At 37.4% G+C, this 17042-nt stretch overlaps 1 protein-coding gene across 28 annotated transcripts in view; it reads left to right on the forward strand.

Moving 5' to 3' along the window:
- MYCBP2 (MYC binding protein 2) overlaps positions 1-17042 on the forward strand; it is a 384804-nt gene that overhangs the window by 351150 nt on the left and 16612 nt on the right. For all 28 annotated transcript variants that reach the window (XM_008178543.4, XM_008178544.4, XM_008178547.4 and 25 more), the window contains 6 exons: positions 2047-2330; positions 2598-2694; positions 6857-6976; positions 10744-10845; positions 12892-13020; positions 15869-16001. In XM_008178543.4, coding sequence (XP_008176765.1) covers positions 2047-2330; positions 2598-2694; positions 6857-6976; positions 10744-10845; positions 12892-13020; positions 15869-16001 — 865 coding nt within the window. The remainder of the gene's footprint in view (positions 1-2046; positions 2331-2597; positions 2695-6856; positions 6977-10743; positions 10846-12891; positions 13021-15868; positions 16002-17042) is intronic.

A 17042-nucleotide genomic window follows, 5' to 3' on the forward strand; every position in this document is an offset into this window, starting at 1 on the left:
TGTTTGCAGAGTCAGGCAGACGTAAGTTGCACTTGTCACTTTTTCAAGCTTTTCTCCAAAATCATGAGTGCTAGAAGGTTAATTAAAAAGAAAACATGAAAGCTCTGATTCTGAAATTATTACAAGATGGTAGTTTCTTAGTGCCTATACCTTTATCTGGTCCTGTTAGTGAACATAAAACAAGTGAAATCCATTTAAAAAATAGCTGTTTCAGTTGCTTGTTGTTACTTACAAAGAATGCTATCACACGGCACTATTACAAAATTATTCAAATACAAGAAGCAAAAAAAAAATTTTAAATCTGAGAGTCATTACTTTTCCTATTTTAAAATCTAGCCATACTTCTTTAGACATAGCTACAGCAAAAATTATTGTAGTTTGAAAACTAAAATCTTCTATGCAAGCAGCTCTTAATGAAGAACAGTATCATAGTTGGGGACATAAGAGATTGGCTGGTTGCTTTTGAGTATTTGTACAATTTTAGGAAAGCCTACTGAATTGCTGCTCCCTTTACATCATCACTACCCTTTCTTTCTGCCAAAATCCACAAGTAATGTGGCTGCTGCTGGAACAATTTGTGATTTAATGTCAATTTTATTTTATTGTGTCACTGAAATACAAGCAAAAAAAAGTTACCTGGTTATAAGCAATAGGAGAAAACGTGGTACTGGTATTTTTGGAGTCTTTTCTCTGTTTTTGCTACACTGTGTAATACATCATACTGCATATTACAAGCTTTTATTTAAAATAAAATCATCTGTTTCTGCAAAGATGATACCCTCATGTGTAAACAAATGTGTGTTGCCCACTTAACCCACCCTTGCAGAAACTATCTTCAGCCAGAAATAGTACTTCCATTGACTTCTGAGATTTAAAAATTAATTGGCATCTAATATTAAGCACAATTTTAGCATCTAATATTAACACAATATTTTAATTTTTCTATTTAAAAATAAATTAAAAACAAAAAACTAGGTCAGTGCAATGTTAAGGCTGTAAAGTTTATAGCTTAAAATTTAAAAATCAGGAATTGGAGGAGTTAAGTTTCCAGAAGCAATTTTAACCTGGTCACATTGCAAATCCTTTGTACTTTATCTTTACATTTAGCAACTAAAATAGGAACAGAGAAATATTTCCTGTATGCAGTGTGACCAAGTTAACATTACAGTTTTAACCTGGTGTTTTGTTTTGTTTTTTTAATTGTGGTTTTTATTTTAACCAGGCAAACCTGTATTGTATTAGAATAGGGAAATTTATTGTACTATTTATAGTAGAAGTTTGTCTAGGTTTGAATGTTTTCCAAAGGCAAGAGACTTACAAAATTAATGAAAGGTAAGATATTGGGGGGGAAATCTTGTTTAGTATAATAGCTAATTGTGGCGACTGAATGACCTTTACTGGAAAATGTTGACTTTAATTGGAACCAAAAATTGCAGATTAGGTTTCTTTCCTTTTGAGTCCTGTAATAGCAATTTTGTGTCTGCTCAGTACTTAAATGGAGAAAATTTAGACCAACTCTAATAAGAGTATTTCTCAGCAAACATTTCTGATAGCTAGCTTTTCACATTTTGCACAGACAAGCATCAGTCAGCCCTAAGATGACCAATTAGTGCCTGGCTATTGCTTCTTACATTTCCCTACTTTCTTGTTAGTAAGTATTCTTAGTATACCACATAGTGCTTTTGAAAGTCTCAAGCCTTAATTATGAATTTATATGCTATGTTGCATTCTGTATTCCAGTGTAAGTAATCAGATTTTCAGTATAGCAGCTTTTAGTTGTATTTGCATAAGGTGCTTGGATACTCCTTTTTATTGCAATAATAATTATGCTTGAAATTTATGTAGCACATTACAATTTACAAAGTATGATACAAACATTACAAAATTCCTGAGAAAGATGATTTAGAAGTTAAAAAGTAGATTAACTCTTCTTATGAAAATGACATACCAAAATAGCTTATAAATAAGTGAAAAGTGCTTTTGAATATAGCTTTGAAAATTCATCTGTCTCCTTTAAATTTGTGTTGCTTTGGTTCGTCTGCTTAGGTCACATCATTATTAAGACGTGTTTTGCCAGAGGTGACCCCTAGTCGCTTGGCTAGTATCATAGGAGTAAAGTCTCTGCCACCAGCAGACATAAGTGATATTATTCACTCAACGGAAAAAGGAGATTGGAATAAACTGGGTATCTTGGACATGTTCCTGGGGTGCATTGCCAAAGCACTCACTGTACAGCTAAAAGCCAAAGGAACCACTATAACTGGAACTGCTGGCACTGCTGCAGGCAAAGGAGTTACTACAGTTACACTTCCAATGATTTTCAATTCCAGGTTAGTAAAAGCTATATTTTGTCAAGCTAAAGACAAACAGAAGCCAGAGATTTTAAAGTAAAATACACTCTTTATCTCTCCCTTTTATAATCTGAAAATAAATATTTGTGCCCTACAATTAGAACTATTTAATTTGACATAAAGTGTTACTATGTTGATGTAAAAAGCAGGATACTGAATAAGTGTAATGTTCCTTTAATTACTTGTGAAATATACTAAGGCATTACCTTTATTAATTTAATTTATCTTATTTATTATCTTTTGCAGCTATATTCGCCGAGGTGAAAGCCATTGGTGGATGAAGGGCTCAACTCCTACACAGATTTCAGAAATCATTATTAAGCTGATTAAGGACATGGCAGCAGTAAGTTTACATGCTCTGAGTGTTACTTGGATGTTGAAACACTTCTGATCACTGAACAGTTCATGTACTGTGTTTTTCCTGAGGAACCCTGCTTCATTCAGTGCACTGTGAATGAGGTAGAGATCTCAGGAAGAGAAAGGACAATCTTTAAGTTAAGGCATTGAACTGGGACCAGTAAGAATTGGGTTCTATCTCTGGCTTTGCCCACATTTTCCGTATATTGTTGAATAAGTCATTTTGGAAGTAGCGGCTCACTTTGTTCCTCATTTGTTAGATGGCCAATTGTGAGACACCTAGAATCTGATTTATTCAGGAGCATTCAAAACTCCATTTGAACTCAAAGGAAGTTGTTAGTTGCACAGCACTTCTGAACTGTCACTGGCAAGTTTAATTATTGAATTTTTAATTTTTGAATGTTTGACTTTGCAAATATAATGTTATTTTTATATATTTGTATGTAATTATTTTAGGCAAAGGTGGTAGAGCCACCTATTGCTAAGGTTGCCAAACACTTCCCACTGTAAGACCCTATTTCCAGTTCCTTATTACTTTGGCAAACTATGTATTACATGTATGACTTCTGACTATAGAAGAGTCTTGCTTGAAGAACGTCTGTTGGGTGACTGGTACGGTGGTCCTAATAGTTTAAATGCTGCCTGCCAATAACTGTTTTCAGTGACTTATAATGGAATACCAAAAGCGTCTTTGGCTCTTGTGAGAGGTTGGTCAACTTTGTGTTGATATTCAGGTATCATCTTATCTATAAATGAAGTTATTGTTGGGAGTCTTTTGGATATAGTAGTGTAACTGTGCCTCCATGGGTCACAACTGAGAATACCAAATTCAGGACAAACTGCTGAGAAATAGGGCAGATACACCCCAAAACAGGAGGTAATTCTCCCATGAGCTATACCAAACCAGCAACAAAAGTAAACGTCTGTTTCACCACACTTGCTAACAAGATGTCAGAACAGCAGTTTCCTTAGGCATTCCAGTCCTTGTATCATCACCAAAAACACTAGACTTAGAGATGAGTGGTTTTTTAAAACCAATTTAATCAAATAAAGATTCTTCTGATCCCAAAGGTCTAGCCACACAACTCAGATCTTACCCAGAAATCACGCTATTGCTAATCCCTTTAGTAACTAAAATCTAAAGGTTTATTTATAAAAAGAAAGAAACGTGAGAGTTAAAAATTGGTTAAAGGAATCAAATACATACAATAATTGCAAAGTTGTTGGTTCAGGCTTGTATCAATGATGGAATAAACCACTGGCTTAAGTCAAGTCTCTGGTTGCTTCCAAATCATTGGAAGGACCTCAGTCCCCTTGGTTAGAATGCTCCCACTAGTATAAGTCCATGGACCAGAGGTTTGAGCAGGAAAGAGGCAAAATGGAGGTGTTTCCAGTGCCTTTTATAGCTTCTGCCATGTGGAGGGAAACCCATTGTTTCAAACAAAGCCCTCAGTACAAATAGTTAAAATTACCTGGTCAGTCTGTGGTGTTTAGAAAGAAATAAGAAATGTAAATTACAGATGGGGAAGTTTGGTGTATTCACATTTCTGGTGTATTGAGAATGGAGTTTAGGAGGTTAGTGGAATTACTTTTTTATTTCCTAAGGATAGCTCAAAAATCTTTTTTTCTTTCAAGACAGATTTTCACTTTTTTCAGACCCCTCCAGCGCTTTAATAATAATATAGAAATGCATGGGATTTGTTTTATTAGTTAATGGGTACCTAAGGATGGGAAGAATGTGTGTTAGTTACTATATTTTTACAAAAATTCATGATTTCCCTGTTAATGAAAAGTAAGTACATCAGTTTTAAGCCACTGGATTTTTAAATATCTACATTACATATGACAACGTTGATGAAATAATTTTATACATCAGTATTATTTTCAATTTTTAAAATGTTAATAACAGAACACCACTGTTTTACTTTCACCTGTACATGGAACACAGACAGTTTTGAAGAGTATTTATAATTGTGGTTTTATGTATTAGTTTCATATATACACTTCCTCTGTCTGTGACCGTCAGCTGTGCTGGACAGAGAGGGAGCTGTGTGTGAGGGGCCTGCTCTTTCCTGGACTCTTGAAACAAGTTGCCCTTTGCCCAGCCCTAAAGGGTCAGGCTTGGAGGGTTGTTCCTAAAACTGAACTTGCACTGTAATGCAAACATTGAACGCCAATCTCTTAAAAATGCATGTGTGTTTGTGCTATTCACATGGTTTACTCTTTAAATTCATGTTGTTCTGTTTCTAATGAAAGTATGAGATCAGAGTTAAGAGTGCAGTACAGTGTGAGTTACAGGAATGTTTTGTGGCATTATATGTTTCTGTCTGGGAGGTGACAGCACTTTTCTTGATCGAAAGAAGGAATCGGTCAGTGAAAATAGACTCATAGACTTTAAGGTCAGAAGGGACCATTATGATCATCTAGTCTGACCTCCTGCACAACGCAGGCCACAGAATCTCACCCACCGACTCCTGTAACAAACCCCTAACCTATGCCTGAGTTACTGAAGTCCTAAAATCGTGGTTTAAAGACCTCAAGGTGCAGAGAATCCTCCAGCAAGTGACCCATGCCCCACGCTGCAGAGGAAGGCGAAAAACCTCCAGGGCCTCTGCCAATCTGCCCTGGAGGAAAATTCCTTCCCGACCCCAAATATGGCAATCAGTTAAACCCTGAGCATGTGGGCAAGACTCACCAGCCAGCACCCAGGAAAGAATTCTCTGTAGTAACTCAGATCCCACCTCATCTAACATCCCATCACAGACCATTGGGCATATTTACCTGCTAATAATCGAAGATCAATTAATTGCCCAAATTAGGCTATCCCATCATACCATCCCCTCCATAAACTTATCAAGCTTAGTCTTGAAGCCAGATATTTCTTTTGCCCCCACTACTCCCCTGGGAAGGCTGTTCCAGAACTTCACTCTTCTAATGGTTAGAAACCTTCGTCTAACTTCAAGTCTAAACTTCCTAATGTCCAGTTTATATCCATTTGTTCTTGTGTCCACATTGGTACTAAGCTTAAATAATTCCTCTCCCTCCCTGATATTTATCCCTGTGATATATTTATAAAGAGCAATCATATCTCCCCTCAGCCTTCTTTTGGTTAGGCTAAACAAGCCGAGCTCTTTGAGTCTCCTTTCATAAGACAGGATTTCCATTCCTCGGATCATCCTAGTAGCCCTTGTTAATGTTAGGGATGAGTGACAAGTAATGCAGCAGTCAGCTCTAAGGTGATTATTTGACAGTGGCTGCTGCATTCTACATTTTCCTCCCTTCCCTCTAGTAAGTATTCCTGTTATATTTTCCCTTTCTCTTATTGCTAAGATGGAATGTTATCGCAGTTCCTTCTATGCTCCCAAAGCAAGTTCTTAGATCAGTGAGGGTTATCCACCATTCCCCCAGTTGTCATGCTTTCTAGATGATTCTTAGTTCATGTCACTGATACCCTTGGGAACTTAATCTGCTGAGGCACTACACAAAGAGTAGGTCTACACTTGTGGCAATGTGTAGAATACAGACACTGCAGGCCCAGCTAGCTCAGGTATAAATATTGGTGTAGACAGTGAGCCACTCTTTACGTGGGTAGAGTACCTTACATCCTGAACCCTAGGGTACATACCATACATAGCTTTCTACAAGCCCAAGCAGTACTTCCCATGTCTACACTGCTGTTCTTGGCCATGTAGTCTCCGACTGCCGGGGCCTTTCCCCACTATAATGAAACACTTCGGCAGCAGCCTTGCCACTGCTGAAACCTTTCCCCTCTGCCGCCCCCTGCTGGAACCTTTCACTGTCATGTGAGTTTGGATGCCTTTCACTGCAGCATGAAGCTACATGTATCCTACATGCCGTCATAAGTGTAGACAAGGCCAAAGTTGGCATTTGCCAATAATTACCACATCGATATCTGAGACTAACCATTTTTCTGTATGCTTAGAAAAAGAAATAACTGGTAACTGAATAGCATTTGCTGGAGAATGCTGACTTTTTAACTGTGACCACTGTACTTTAAATTCCCTTATTTCTAGCTTCCCGTTGAGTTCCTTTAATTGCAGTTTCATTTCTACTTGATATTTTAATGAGGAAAGTGGTAATACGTTAATGAGTTTTAGAAAAATTATCTACAATTCCCTCTTTAACAGGGTCACCTGTCTGAAGCTTGGTCCCGTGTGACAAAAAATGCTATTGCTGAAACCATCATTGCTCTGACCAAAATGGAAGATGAATACAGATCACCAGTGCGATGCATTGCAACAACCAGGGTAAGGACTTTGTCAGATTTACATCAGCTTGTTGCACACATTTGATAACAACAACATCCTACTAATGGCACTCCCACTGGTTAGCATAATGTTTGGTTCCATATGTCCTCACAGTAGTAAACTTTGTATACAGGGAACAGAAATTACAATTGCTAAGTCCTGCTCTGTATGTGAGGTGTATCCTGCATACTCTGTGCAGGGTGGTGGTTGGCAGTGCCAGTAAATATGTATTATTATGTATTTAACAGTCTCAGGGTACTGTGTACCTCCATTTTGAAGCTCTCTAATTTATAACTAATTATGTACAAGCAATATGGTTTATGTAACACTAATGTATGTACAGTTTTTAATAAAGGTAAACAGCAAAACTTTTTTAAAAGATCAGTAACATAATGAACATTTAAACTTAAAATTTAAATACAGTTTTAAATGAGTTTCTCCTTCATTTATTTATCTGCCATGAACAAAGTTGAAGATTCTGTATTTTCTCTGCAACATGGATAGAATACCTCAAAAACCCGATAATAGCAGAGCAAAAGCCTTATATCGTTGTATGAAATCATAGAGTATTTAATTTTTAAGTTGCGTGTGCGCTCCTATGGTGTGGAGGAATAATACTATTCCACTTGGCATTCGTGCAGTGAAAAATAAACACACAAAGGTGTATTTGCTAATTAGAAATATTTCCCATTGTTCAGGGCAAATAATAATTTGAAAATTCCTGTCACACTGAACTCTACTAAAAATTAGCATTGATGTGTATTGGTTGGAAGAGAACATTGTAAATTTTAGATGATGTTGAAAATGCCTAATATTTAAAGCTTATTTAATAGGAATGCATTTGCCACTGAGATTTGTAAGCCCAAGAAGTTAGATATGTAGTAAAGTTAAATAGATGTGCAAACCCTTTTTAAATCTTTTTTTTTTTCCAATTCTGAAATATTCTGGTTCTGCAAAAAGAAGAACAGGAGGACTTGTGGCACCTTAGAGACTAACAGGTGCCACAAGTCCTCCTGTTCTTCTTTTTGCGGATACAGACTAACACGGCTGCTACTCTGAAACCTTTCATTCTGGTTCTGGTTCACTGAACATTGCAACGTTATAGATACCTGAGTCTCATGGTAATCCATGATATTTGATGTCACAGAATGATGCACACTGAGATATTGCTGAACCAGGAAGGCACCAAGAGACTTCACAGAGGGAAGGAAGGAATTTTTTACAAGCTAAATCTTCAAAGCCATACTGTGATATCTAGTCAAGGCCCTCTCATTTGACAGTATCTAGAACTGTATGTCTGGAACGGATTCAGAGAGCCCTAAAAAACTCACTGGTCTGAGAGCACCTACATTTGTTTATTTCAAGGCACATTGCAAGGCCTCTGTTAATTCAGGCTTTTTATCTGCAAGAGGAAAGTATGTCTTTTTTGGGAGGAGGGAGGGCTAAAGGATGGTGGTGGTCTCATATGCTGACATATTTTCAATTTAGTGTTACTATTTGTTGTTGTTTTGAAAACTGTAAATGAACATAGGTGTATTTAATACACTTCATAGAAAGTGTTTAATATGTAAAATGCAATGCCAAATATTTATATAGAATAAAAAGATAATTTTCTTTTATTATCAACACCAGATATGTTAAAATAATTTACATAAAATAATATTTTGTGAAACTGTTGGTAGTAAAAATATTCAACATTTTAGTCCTCAAAGGATTTTCCATATATCTTCATAGGTAATCCTTGTTTATTCTGAATCAAGATAGTCCACATATTTCAATTTTCTTCTGTATGAAAGAAATATAACACATTAGTCAAATTGAAGAATTTTTTTGGAGCAACTCCAAGAATGAACAAGAGTTATCTTCTTCCTTTCATTTTTCCTTTCTAGAAATGTTTGCCTTCAGTTAAACTAATCTCTGAAGCTTGGTTTGAGAGACTTTCAGTAGAAAAAATGCTACTCTTAGAATCATAGAATGTCAGGGTTGGAAAGGACCTCAGGAGGTCATCTAGTCCAACCCCCTGCTCAGAGCAGGACCAATCCCCAACTAAATCATCCATGGATAGAGGAAATTCATTTACTCTGTCCGTTGGGCTTTCAATACTCCAAACTTATTATTTTATGCTCATATCAGGTTCCTAATATTCATAGGCCACAAATCTCTATATTTTTAGGCTATGAAGAGCACTACTCAGCAGCAAAAAGCCTCTGGAAGAGCTAAACCAAACTTTGTCTGTGTTTAATTTCACCCTGGGACATACTATGTTTCCGAGCCTTTTCTTCTTCCCATAGTCCTCTTTCATTTTAAAAATAAATAAATAAAATTAAAATCTTTTGTTGAAACCTGGCCCCATCCTGTGGCTTCCAGGATTGCTCCTCTCACATAGAAATAAAAAAGTTAGATTAAGCAGTAAGTACTGCTAAGTGGCATCTTTTAAAACTTCTTCCCGCCCCACCTTTCAAGGTTGAGGTAACTTCATCATTGTAATTCATGTGGCAAAAGTATTTTATCCTTTTTGACTAAACAGTTGAGGATTTAGGGGTCTCGGTGGAGGATTGGTCTCAGAGCCGTAGTCAAATATTTTTGGCTGTAGTGGCTGGCATTTCTCCTCTTCCAGAAGAAGGAAATTCTTATTTCTCATAGAACTGTTGTGTGAAGAGGGAGGTCCCCAGGAGCTGCAGGTATTTTGCCATCAAGGTCTATATTAAAATGTTAAGCTAATTCCCTTTTTCATCTCCTTCCTCATCTATTCTCTGCATTTTGAGAGTCACTGAGTCCTAGTCCCCTATCATGGAAAAGATACGAGATAATGCCATCACCTTCATACTTCAGTCAGGACTTAGAGTAGCTCCAAACACCAGATTTTGTCTCCTGGCAAGTGCACAATAAAATCCATAAATTGAAAGATGATAAAGCAAAGTTATAGTTCCTGGCTCCAAAAGTAAAATTCAGTGGATTAAAAAATGTACCTCATTAGGGCAGTGCTGTTTCCCAGGAATCTTGATAAGTGATTCACCAGCAGCCCGAAAGATGCCATTTTATCTCCAAATGAAAGATCATCCCACATTTGCCATCTCCAGTCCCTATTACATGTAATTTTGTGTAAGATTCAGGTGAACAAAGAAAACAGTGTTAGGACCCAGAGTTCTCAGAGAGTTCTGCCTGTTTGAAGCCCTCACTTACTTTTGAGGCTGCCACTTAGATATATTAAAGTGTGAAGTAACTAAATCAGTCCTAAAAAACGCCAGTGGTGTTTCTCTTGATTAGGACAATTCACACAGACCACCCAGCTGTTCTGTGAATTCCTGCTGTAACTTTAGCTTGTTTTTTCTATTGGTATTCTTTATCAGCAGTGTATACTGACATTCTCTATTTATTTCTTTATTATTCCATAAGTGTATTGACAAAGCTTGTTCAGTTTGGCAGTGGTTGTGCTTTATCTACCATGTTTCTCTATAGCATACTATGATTGATTTGCCTTCTCTGCCTCTCTGTTGTATAGTTAACTAATATGTTAATATAATTTTAAGGTGGGGAAACTGAGGAGAGATGGGTTAGTCCCAAGATTTGCACCCAAAAGTCAGTAACTTTTATTCATGTGCCTGACTGTCTTTATGTGATGTGGTAGAAGAATCCATACTAAGTGGATTGACCTGAAAAGAAGGCAGTTGAAAATTGTGTTTATTCCTAACCATGAGAATTACCTTTATTTTAGTCTTTTGTGTCTACTTGGAATATTTCTATAATACAACCCTCTCTTTCAACAGCTCTGGTTAGCCCTAGCATCCCTGTGTGTGCTTGATCAGGACCATGTAGATAGACTGTCTTCTGGAAGATGGATGGGAAAGGATGGACAGCAAAAACAGATGGTAAGACTTCAAATTCAAGATATTTTTTTCTCTTTTAAACTTGGATTGTATTGAATTTACTTTTCAAACAAGCAGTAACAATGACAAAGATTACAATAGCACATGATATGTAGAACAAACATTCTCAGATTTCCTCACGAGGTTATACTAGCCAGACAATGTTCAGAAAATGGAACCCAAGGGAACATCCAGGAAAAAGAAACACATAATATGACAGCCAATATGTAAGATCAAATAGCAAAAGGTGAAAAACAAATACATTCTTTAAATACATCAGAAATAGAAAAGCCTTCAAGAGAACTGGTGGTTCGATTGGCCCACCAATGATTAAAGGGAGCAATTAAGGAGGATAAGGACATTGCGAAGACGTTAAATGATTTTTTTTGCACCAGTCTTCACTGGAGAAGATGTTGGTGGAGACACCTACCCTGGACCTACTCTTTTCTGGTAATAATAATGAGGTATTGTTAGAGCTGAGTGAATGATATTTCAGTTTGCTGGTTTGAGCCACATCTGAACTTTTTCAGAATGTTTGGCCAATCAAAAAAGTGGGCAAAAAGTCCATTTCAGGTTGAACAGAATGTTTTGTTCAACCTGAAATGTTTTTATTTCTGTGCATTTTAAAGGGCCAGAGTCACAAAAGGAAAGGAGGAAGAAGTGATGGTGTTCCCCCTTATAACTTTTAGCCCAGTGTATTCTGTGGGGTCTCTCTTAGTATCATCTGTTGAAGCTGTTCCACTTTGTATAAATAATTAAATAGATAATGGAGCAGGAATTGAATTTGGGCCTCCCCACTCCCAAATTAGTGCCCTAACCACTGGGCTATGGGGTAATCTAAGGTGGGTTTCTTTCTATCCTGTTAAAGCTGTTCCACTTTGTATAAAATACCTGAATAGTTATTGGGAGTCAGAGAGACTGTGAGAATGACCTTATTGCCTGGTAATTAGGGCACTCACACGGGAGGTGGGAGACCCAAGTTCAAGTCCTTGTTCTAATGATTATTTAAGTATATTATATAAAATGGAACAGCTTCAGCTGGAGAGATTAACTGGTCATCACTTAATGCATGGCGGTTACATATTTGTAAATGTTAATGTGGACACCGCACAAACATTTGTTCAAGGATACAAAAAAAGGATTGCTTTCTGTCTTTCCAGAACCTGACAGCAGTTGTCTCTTCTCCCCTGTTTTTCCCCAGGGGAAAGTTAATTGGATTACAGTGCTGGATCTTTGCACTGTTCAATGGAGACAGACAACAGGGCGTGGGGAGTCAGAGTTGGAATCCATCTTGCAGCTAGGAAGTAGGGGAAGTCAGAAGAGTAGGCTTGTGAGCTAGGCAGATGAAGAACTAGTCCAGCAGTCAGGGAGAAGAGCTGCTGAAGTCTGCTTCCAGTTCCCCACTCCCTTGCATACCTAGCTGGAAGGAGGATGTGATTGTGTTGCAGTAGAGATGGAAATGGAGAGTGTTTGTTTGTTTTATAGCAGTAGAATAAATTAATGTTACAGTGGAATTTAGGGTTTGTTACCATGGAATTTGTTCACATTGTACTGTGGAATAACCTACGCCTTGATTATTTATCTTGACAGAAAAGGCAACCTATCAGGGGAGTTAAAGGTAGATATTGTGCCATTTTGATGCATCTTTGTAGGTTCCCCATCATCAGTTTCCATAATTTTTTCTATCAAGTGTAGCATGCTCCCAAAATGTGAGTAACACGTCAGTTAGCACAGCAAGACCTTTGTCTCACTCTTTTTGAAAATAGATTCCCAGACATTTTAGTGATGAATATGAGCTAATTTTCATTAAACAAAGTAAATCTGGGATTGGATGCATTACTGCACTTTTGTTTCTTACATTTCTGACAGGCATAACTGTGTTTAGATATTGATCATTTCAAAGTTGACAATTTATAGTCTAAAACAAGTTCAAATTGTCCTGTTTTAATTTCCTACTTTCCTTTATGGGACACCCACAGGGAGAGGGGAGTTGAGGGAAGCAGGTTTAATGTATAGGGAATTATTCCACTATTTTTCTTCTTCATTCAGCCAATGTGCGATAACCATGATGATGGTGAAACAGCTGCAATCATTTTATGTAATGCCTGTGGGAATTTGTGTACAGACTGCGACAGATTCCTTCATCTCCATCGACGAACGAAAACTCATCAGAGACAGGTAGAGTAAATAAACAGACCAAGTAGTACTCCTGTTCTTTTTGCAGATACAGACTAACACGGCTGCTACTCTGACACCAAGTAGTGTGCATTTCAGTAGCTTTTTTGTTGTTGCTGTTCTGTTGATAAATCAGATTAGAAAACAGTTAGTGGTAGTGAGTAATAGATCTACAAACTGTTCTCTGTGCTTTCTAAAAGGGATGGATAACTTTGCATTTAATTTTGCATTTGATTCTACTTGATTTTCTTGTCCTTAAAGAATGTTATGAATAGGACTGTAATGTCAGCTCCTAATCCCACAACCCTGGCTCATAATCCCCATCTGTTTCCTTCTTTCCTATTCTAACTTCATTGAATTTCTCTGGAAAAATCCAAAAACCATTCAGACTTCCTTAACTAAAAATCTATCCATTACTCCCTCAGAAATGTTATGTTTACTTCTCCTTTCTCCGGGGCTAGCTCCAGGCACCAGCAAAGCAGGTGCCTGGGGTGGCCAATAGAAAGGGGTGGCACTCCATCCATTGTTGGGGCAGCAATTTGGCAGCGGGACCTTCGCTCCCTCTCGTCCTTTTTGGCAGCAGCTCAATCGGGGTTTTTCCCTTTCTTCACCGCTTGGGGCGGTAAAAAAGCTAGAGCCGGCCCTGCCTTTTGCATGGAGTCCATGCCTATGAACACAATTAATTGTTTGCCCTCTTTGACACCCTTTCTGCTCCTCAGTCCGTTCCCTCTCAGTTTAGGGCCTTGCATACTTTTCATGACTTTGTTATAGCTCCCTTCACCCCGCCTTCCCCATTCCTCACTTCCATGCCCCTGGCCCTATTTCCTTTTTTTCCTTTACGCCAATCACTCACTCAAAGGCTACTCACCTATTCTTCACCACAAATCTCTCCATCCCATCCTGATTTGTGAGCACCATTTCCCCTGCCCTCATCCCCTTCTTTCAAGCGCCCTTTCTTCAGATACAAGTGTGCTGTAATATTCATACTGCACCACTGACCACCTTAAAAAAAAAATTGTTCTCATTGTATCCCCTGATCTTTTGTATATCTGTCTGACTTATCTTGCCTAGCCAGTTCACATTTCACTTAGCCAAAATATAGTTCCTTCTTTTTCTTTCTGTGCCCTCCCTTTGTTCTCCTTTCTCCACTGCTGTTGACATCACCTTCTTCCTGTTTTTCATGTTTGCAATCTTGGTGTCACCTTTGATTCCTTTTTCCTTCTCTCCATACACCTATGATGTCAATAAATCATGCCATATCTTTCTTCATTTCAAAAATTAATCCTACTTTCTATACCAATATACCCATGTCAGCTCCTTCCATGGCGATTGTAATCACCACCTCTCTGGCCTCCTTGGTGCCATATTGCTTCTTTTCCAATTTGTCCAAAATGCCTGCCAGTCAGACCATATTACATCTACATTCATGTTTAAATTTCTAATTCTCCAAACCCTGCAGAACTACACTCTGGCCTCTATATTGTGGATCTAAGATCTTTCATGTTCCACCTCTCCCCCTTCTCTCTACTTATGATGGCAGCCTCAACACCTCATTTTTCATTCACCCACTCTTGTCTTTTGTGCCTTCTACCATGAAAGGAACAACCTCCCAGTCTTCATCACCCTCTCCTCCTGAATATCCCTCTCCAAGACATATTCCAGCATTTTCAGACCTAGAATTTGGTACCTAAACTCTTGTTTTGGCACCAGTAAAAGTGTCCTGATCTTTAGAGTCCCACTGAAGTCAAATGGAAGTAGAGTTTCTCACTTTAATTTATTTACATAACTATGGATTTAAGAACCTAACTTTGGACCACCTGGATTTGGAAATTTTGCTTTTTCTTCCATGAGCCCCCACAACTGGAAAACAAAATATTTTTAAATCATTGCCTACGGTTTACTTTTGTTCTAGACTGGAGACTCTTAAGGCAGGGATTATTTTGAAATATTTACTTTACATCACTGTCATAGTCAGTTTTAACAAATAGTAATTTGTCATGGCCAATTTTTAGTAGGTCACAGATGATCATGGTGAACAGGGCAAACATCATGGGAATACTTATATTTAACAAAAAGGCAAAAGTTAAAAAAAAAAAATCTGTACTCAAAAATAATATTTTTCTGCTTCTGTTGCAAACAAGAACAGTATATATTCTGTGATAGTGAGAGATCTTGTATATACACACAGGAAGGTTCTCTCACTTTCGTTACGATAGTATATGTAAAATCAATTCAAGCAGAGCCTTCCTAACCAGGAAAGGCAGAAAACTGCATTAAGTCCTTTTGGGGTCTCGCTATCTAATTGTAATGTACGTGGGAAGTGTTTAGTTACTACAGTGATGGGCATTATAAGAAACCTTAAGACAGAACAGTTTTCAACATATTTGTTGCCATACCAGAGCCTACCTTTTATAAACCTACGCTGATTTTTTTAGATGTAAACAATTTTACTTTGCACAAGAGGTTGTAGAGTAATTTAAGGCCTCCTGAAGTGGAAAGCTTTCACTGGGAGTCTTCACATCATTCTGGTTCTTAGCATAGCTGCATTGCTTTTCAGTGTTCTTGTTTTCTTTTGTTGACTCTTTGGCCAATCCAGGTTTTAATTTGTAGCTTTTACCCCTCAGTGTGTTCCAAATCATCATATCATCCCACTCCTTGCATGCACACAAATTACTGAATGTATAAAAGTCATATTTTTAAAACTTGCAATACAGACTCCATAACACCCGTGAGAATTGCAACAAAAAATGTAAACTTACAGGTGATACCAAAATTAAAGTTTTTTATTATTGCTTACTGACTCAGCTTTTTGTAAGAGTACTATTTAATATCCATATGGTTAAACTGATAGGTATTTAAAGAAGAGGAAGAAGCTATCAAAGTTGATCTTCATGAAGGCTGTGGTAGGACCAAACTTTTCTGGCTCATGGCACTAGCAGACTCTAAAACTATGAAGGCTATGGTGGAGTTTAGAGAACAAACAGGTAAAAATCAGATATTTCTTGTTCCTTACTCATCCTGATTACTTTTTCTTAAGCTTCTCCAAAAGATCAGTTTCTGGAAATGTTACTCTCTGAATCTTTACATTAATGCTTTATTAGTTCTATTATTTAAAACAAAGCACTGACTCCTGGCAAATTATATATTGCCTTGGTGGTAGCATGATGGTGGTGCTTTGCAACACCAAGTGGATGCTTGAGTTTAGAAACATTGTAAGCTTTCTGGGGCAGGTACTATGTTTTTGTTCTGTTTATGTACAGTGCCTGACACAATGGGATCAAGATTAGGACTCCTAAGTGCTACAGTAAAGTAAATAACAATAATAATAATAATTGGATATTTAGCTCTTTGAAATGCTAGAATTTTTTAAATGGGGGATTCTTGAGTTGATATTACCACTCTTTATCCACTCATGCAACTCCCACTTTCATCAAAGGGAGTACTACAAATTGAGAGTAGTACCCCATAAATAATTGTCACCTGTACGTACATTTGAATGATTTATAAAATGCTTTTACTTTCTTTTGAGGAAGGTGGGCACACCATATAGAAAAGAACCTAATCTATCATTAACAAAATTGAGTTGGGTAATTAGAAAAATATATTTAAATAATAGTTTCAGTACCCTTGAACAATGTTAATGCTAACGTCTCCAAAAACAAACTTTTTCCACTGCCCTAAAATATAAACACTTCTAAATTACCCATAGACATAGTATTGTGATGACTACTACTAGAAAGAAAAGACCACAACAATGCTGAGCTGTGGACAGTGTCCAGCTTGGCATTTGGATAGTCATTACATTCCAAGTATTGTGTTACATTTACAGAGCATTTGGGTGGTAAAAATATAGCTATCCCATAGCCCTTAATTACAACCCTTTTCACAGTGATCAGAATGTTCAGATGCGTTGGCCTCTGTGCAGCATCTATATAATAAGAAAAGCCAGCTGTGTACCTGCCTGCTTGCATATACTCCTTTTATGGTCACAAATTAATAGGAAAGATGCTCTATTATCTTACCCT

The sequence above is a fragment of the Chrysemys picta genome, chromosome 1 (genome assembly GCF_011386835.1).
Source record: "Chrysemys picta bellii isolate R12L10 chromosome 1, ASM1138683v2, whole genome shotgun sequence".
Lineage (NCBI taxonomy): Eukaryota > Metazoa > Chordata > Testudines > Emydidae > Chrysemys > Chrysemys picta.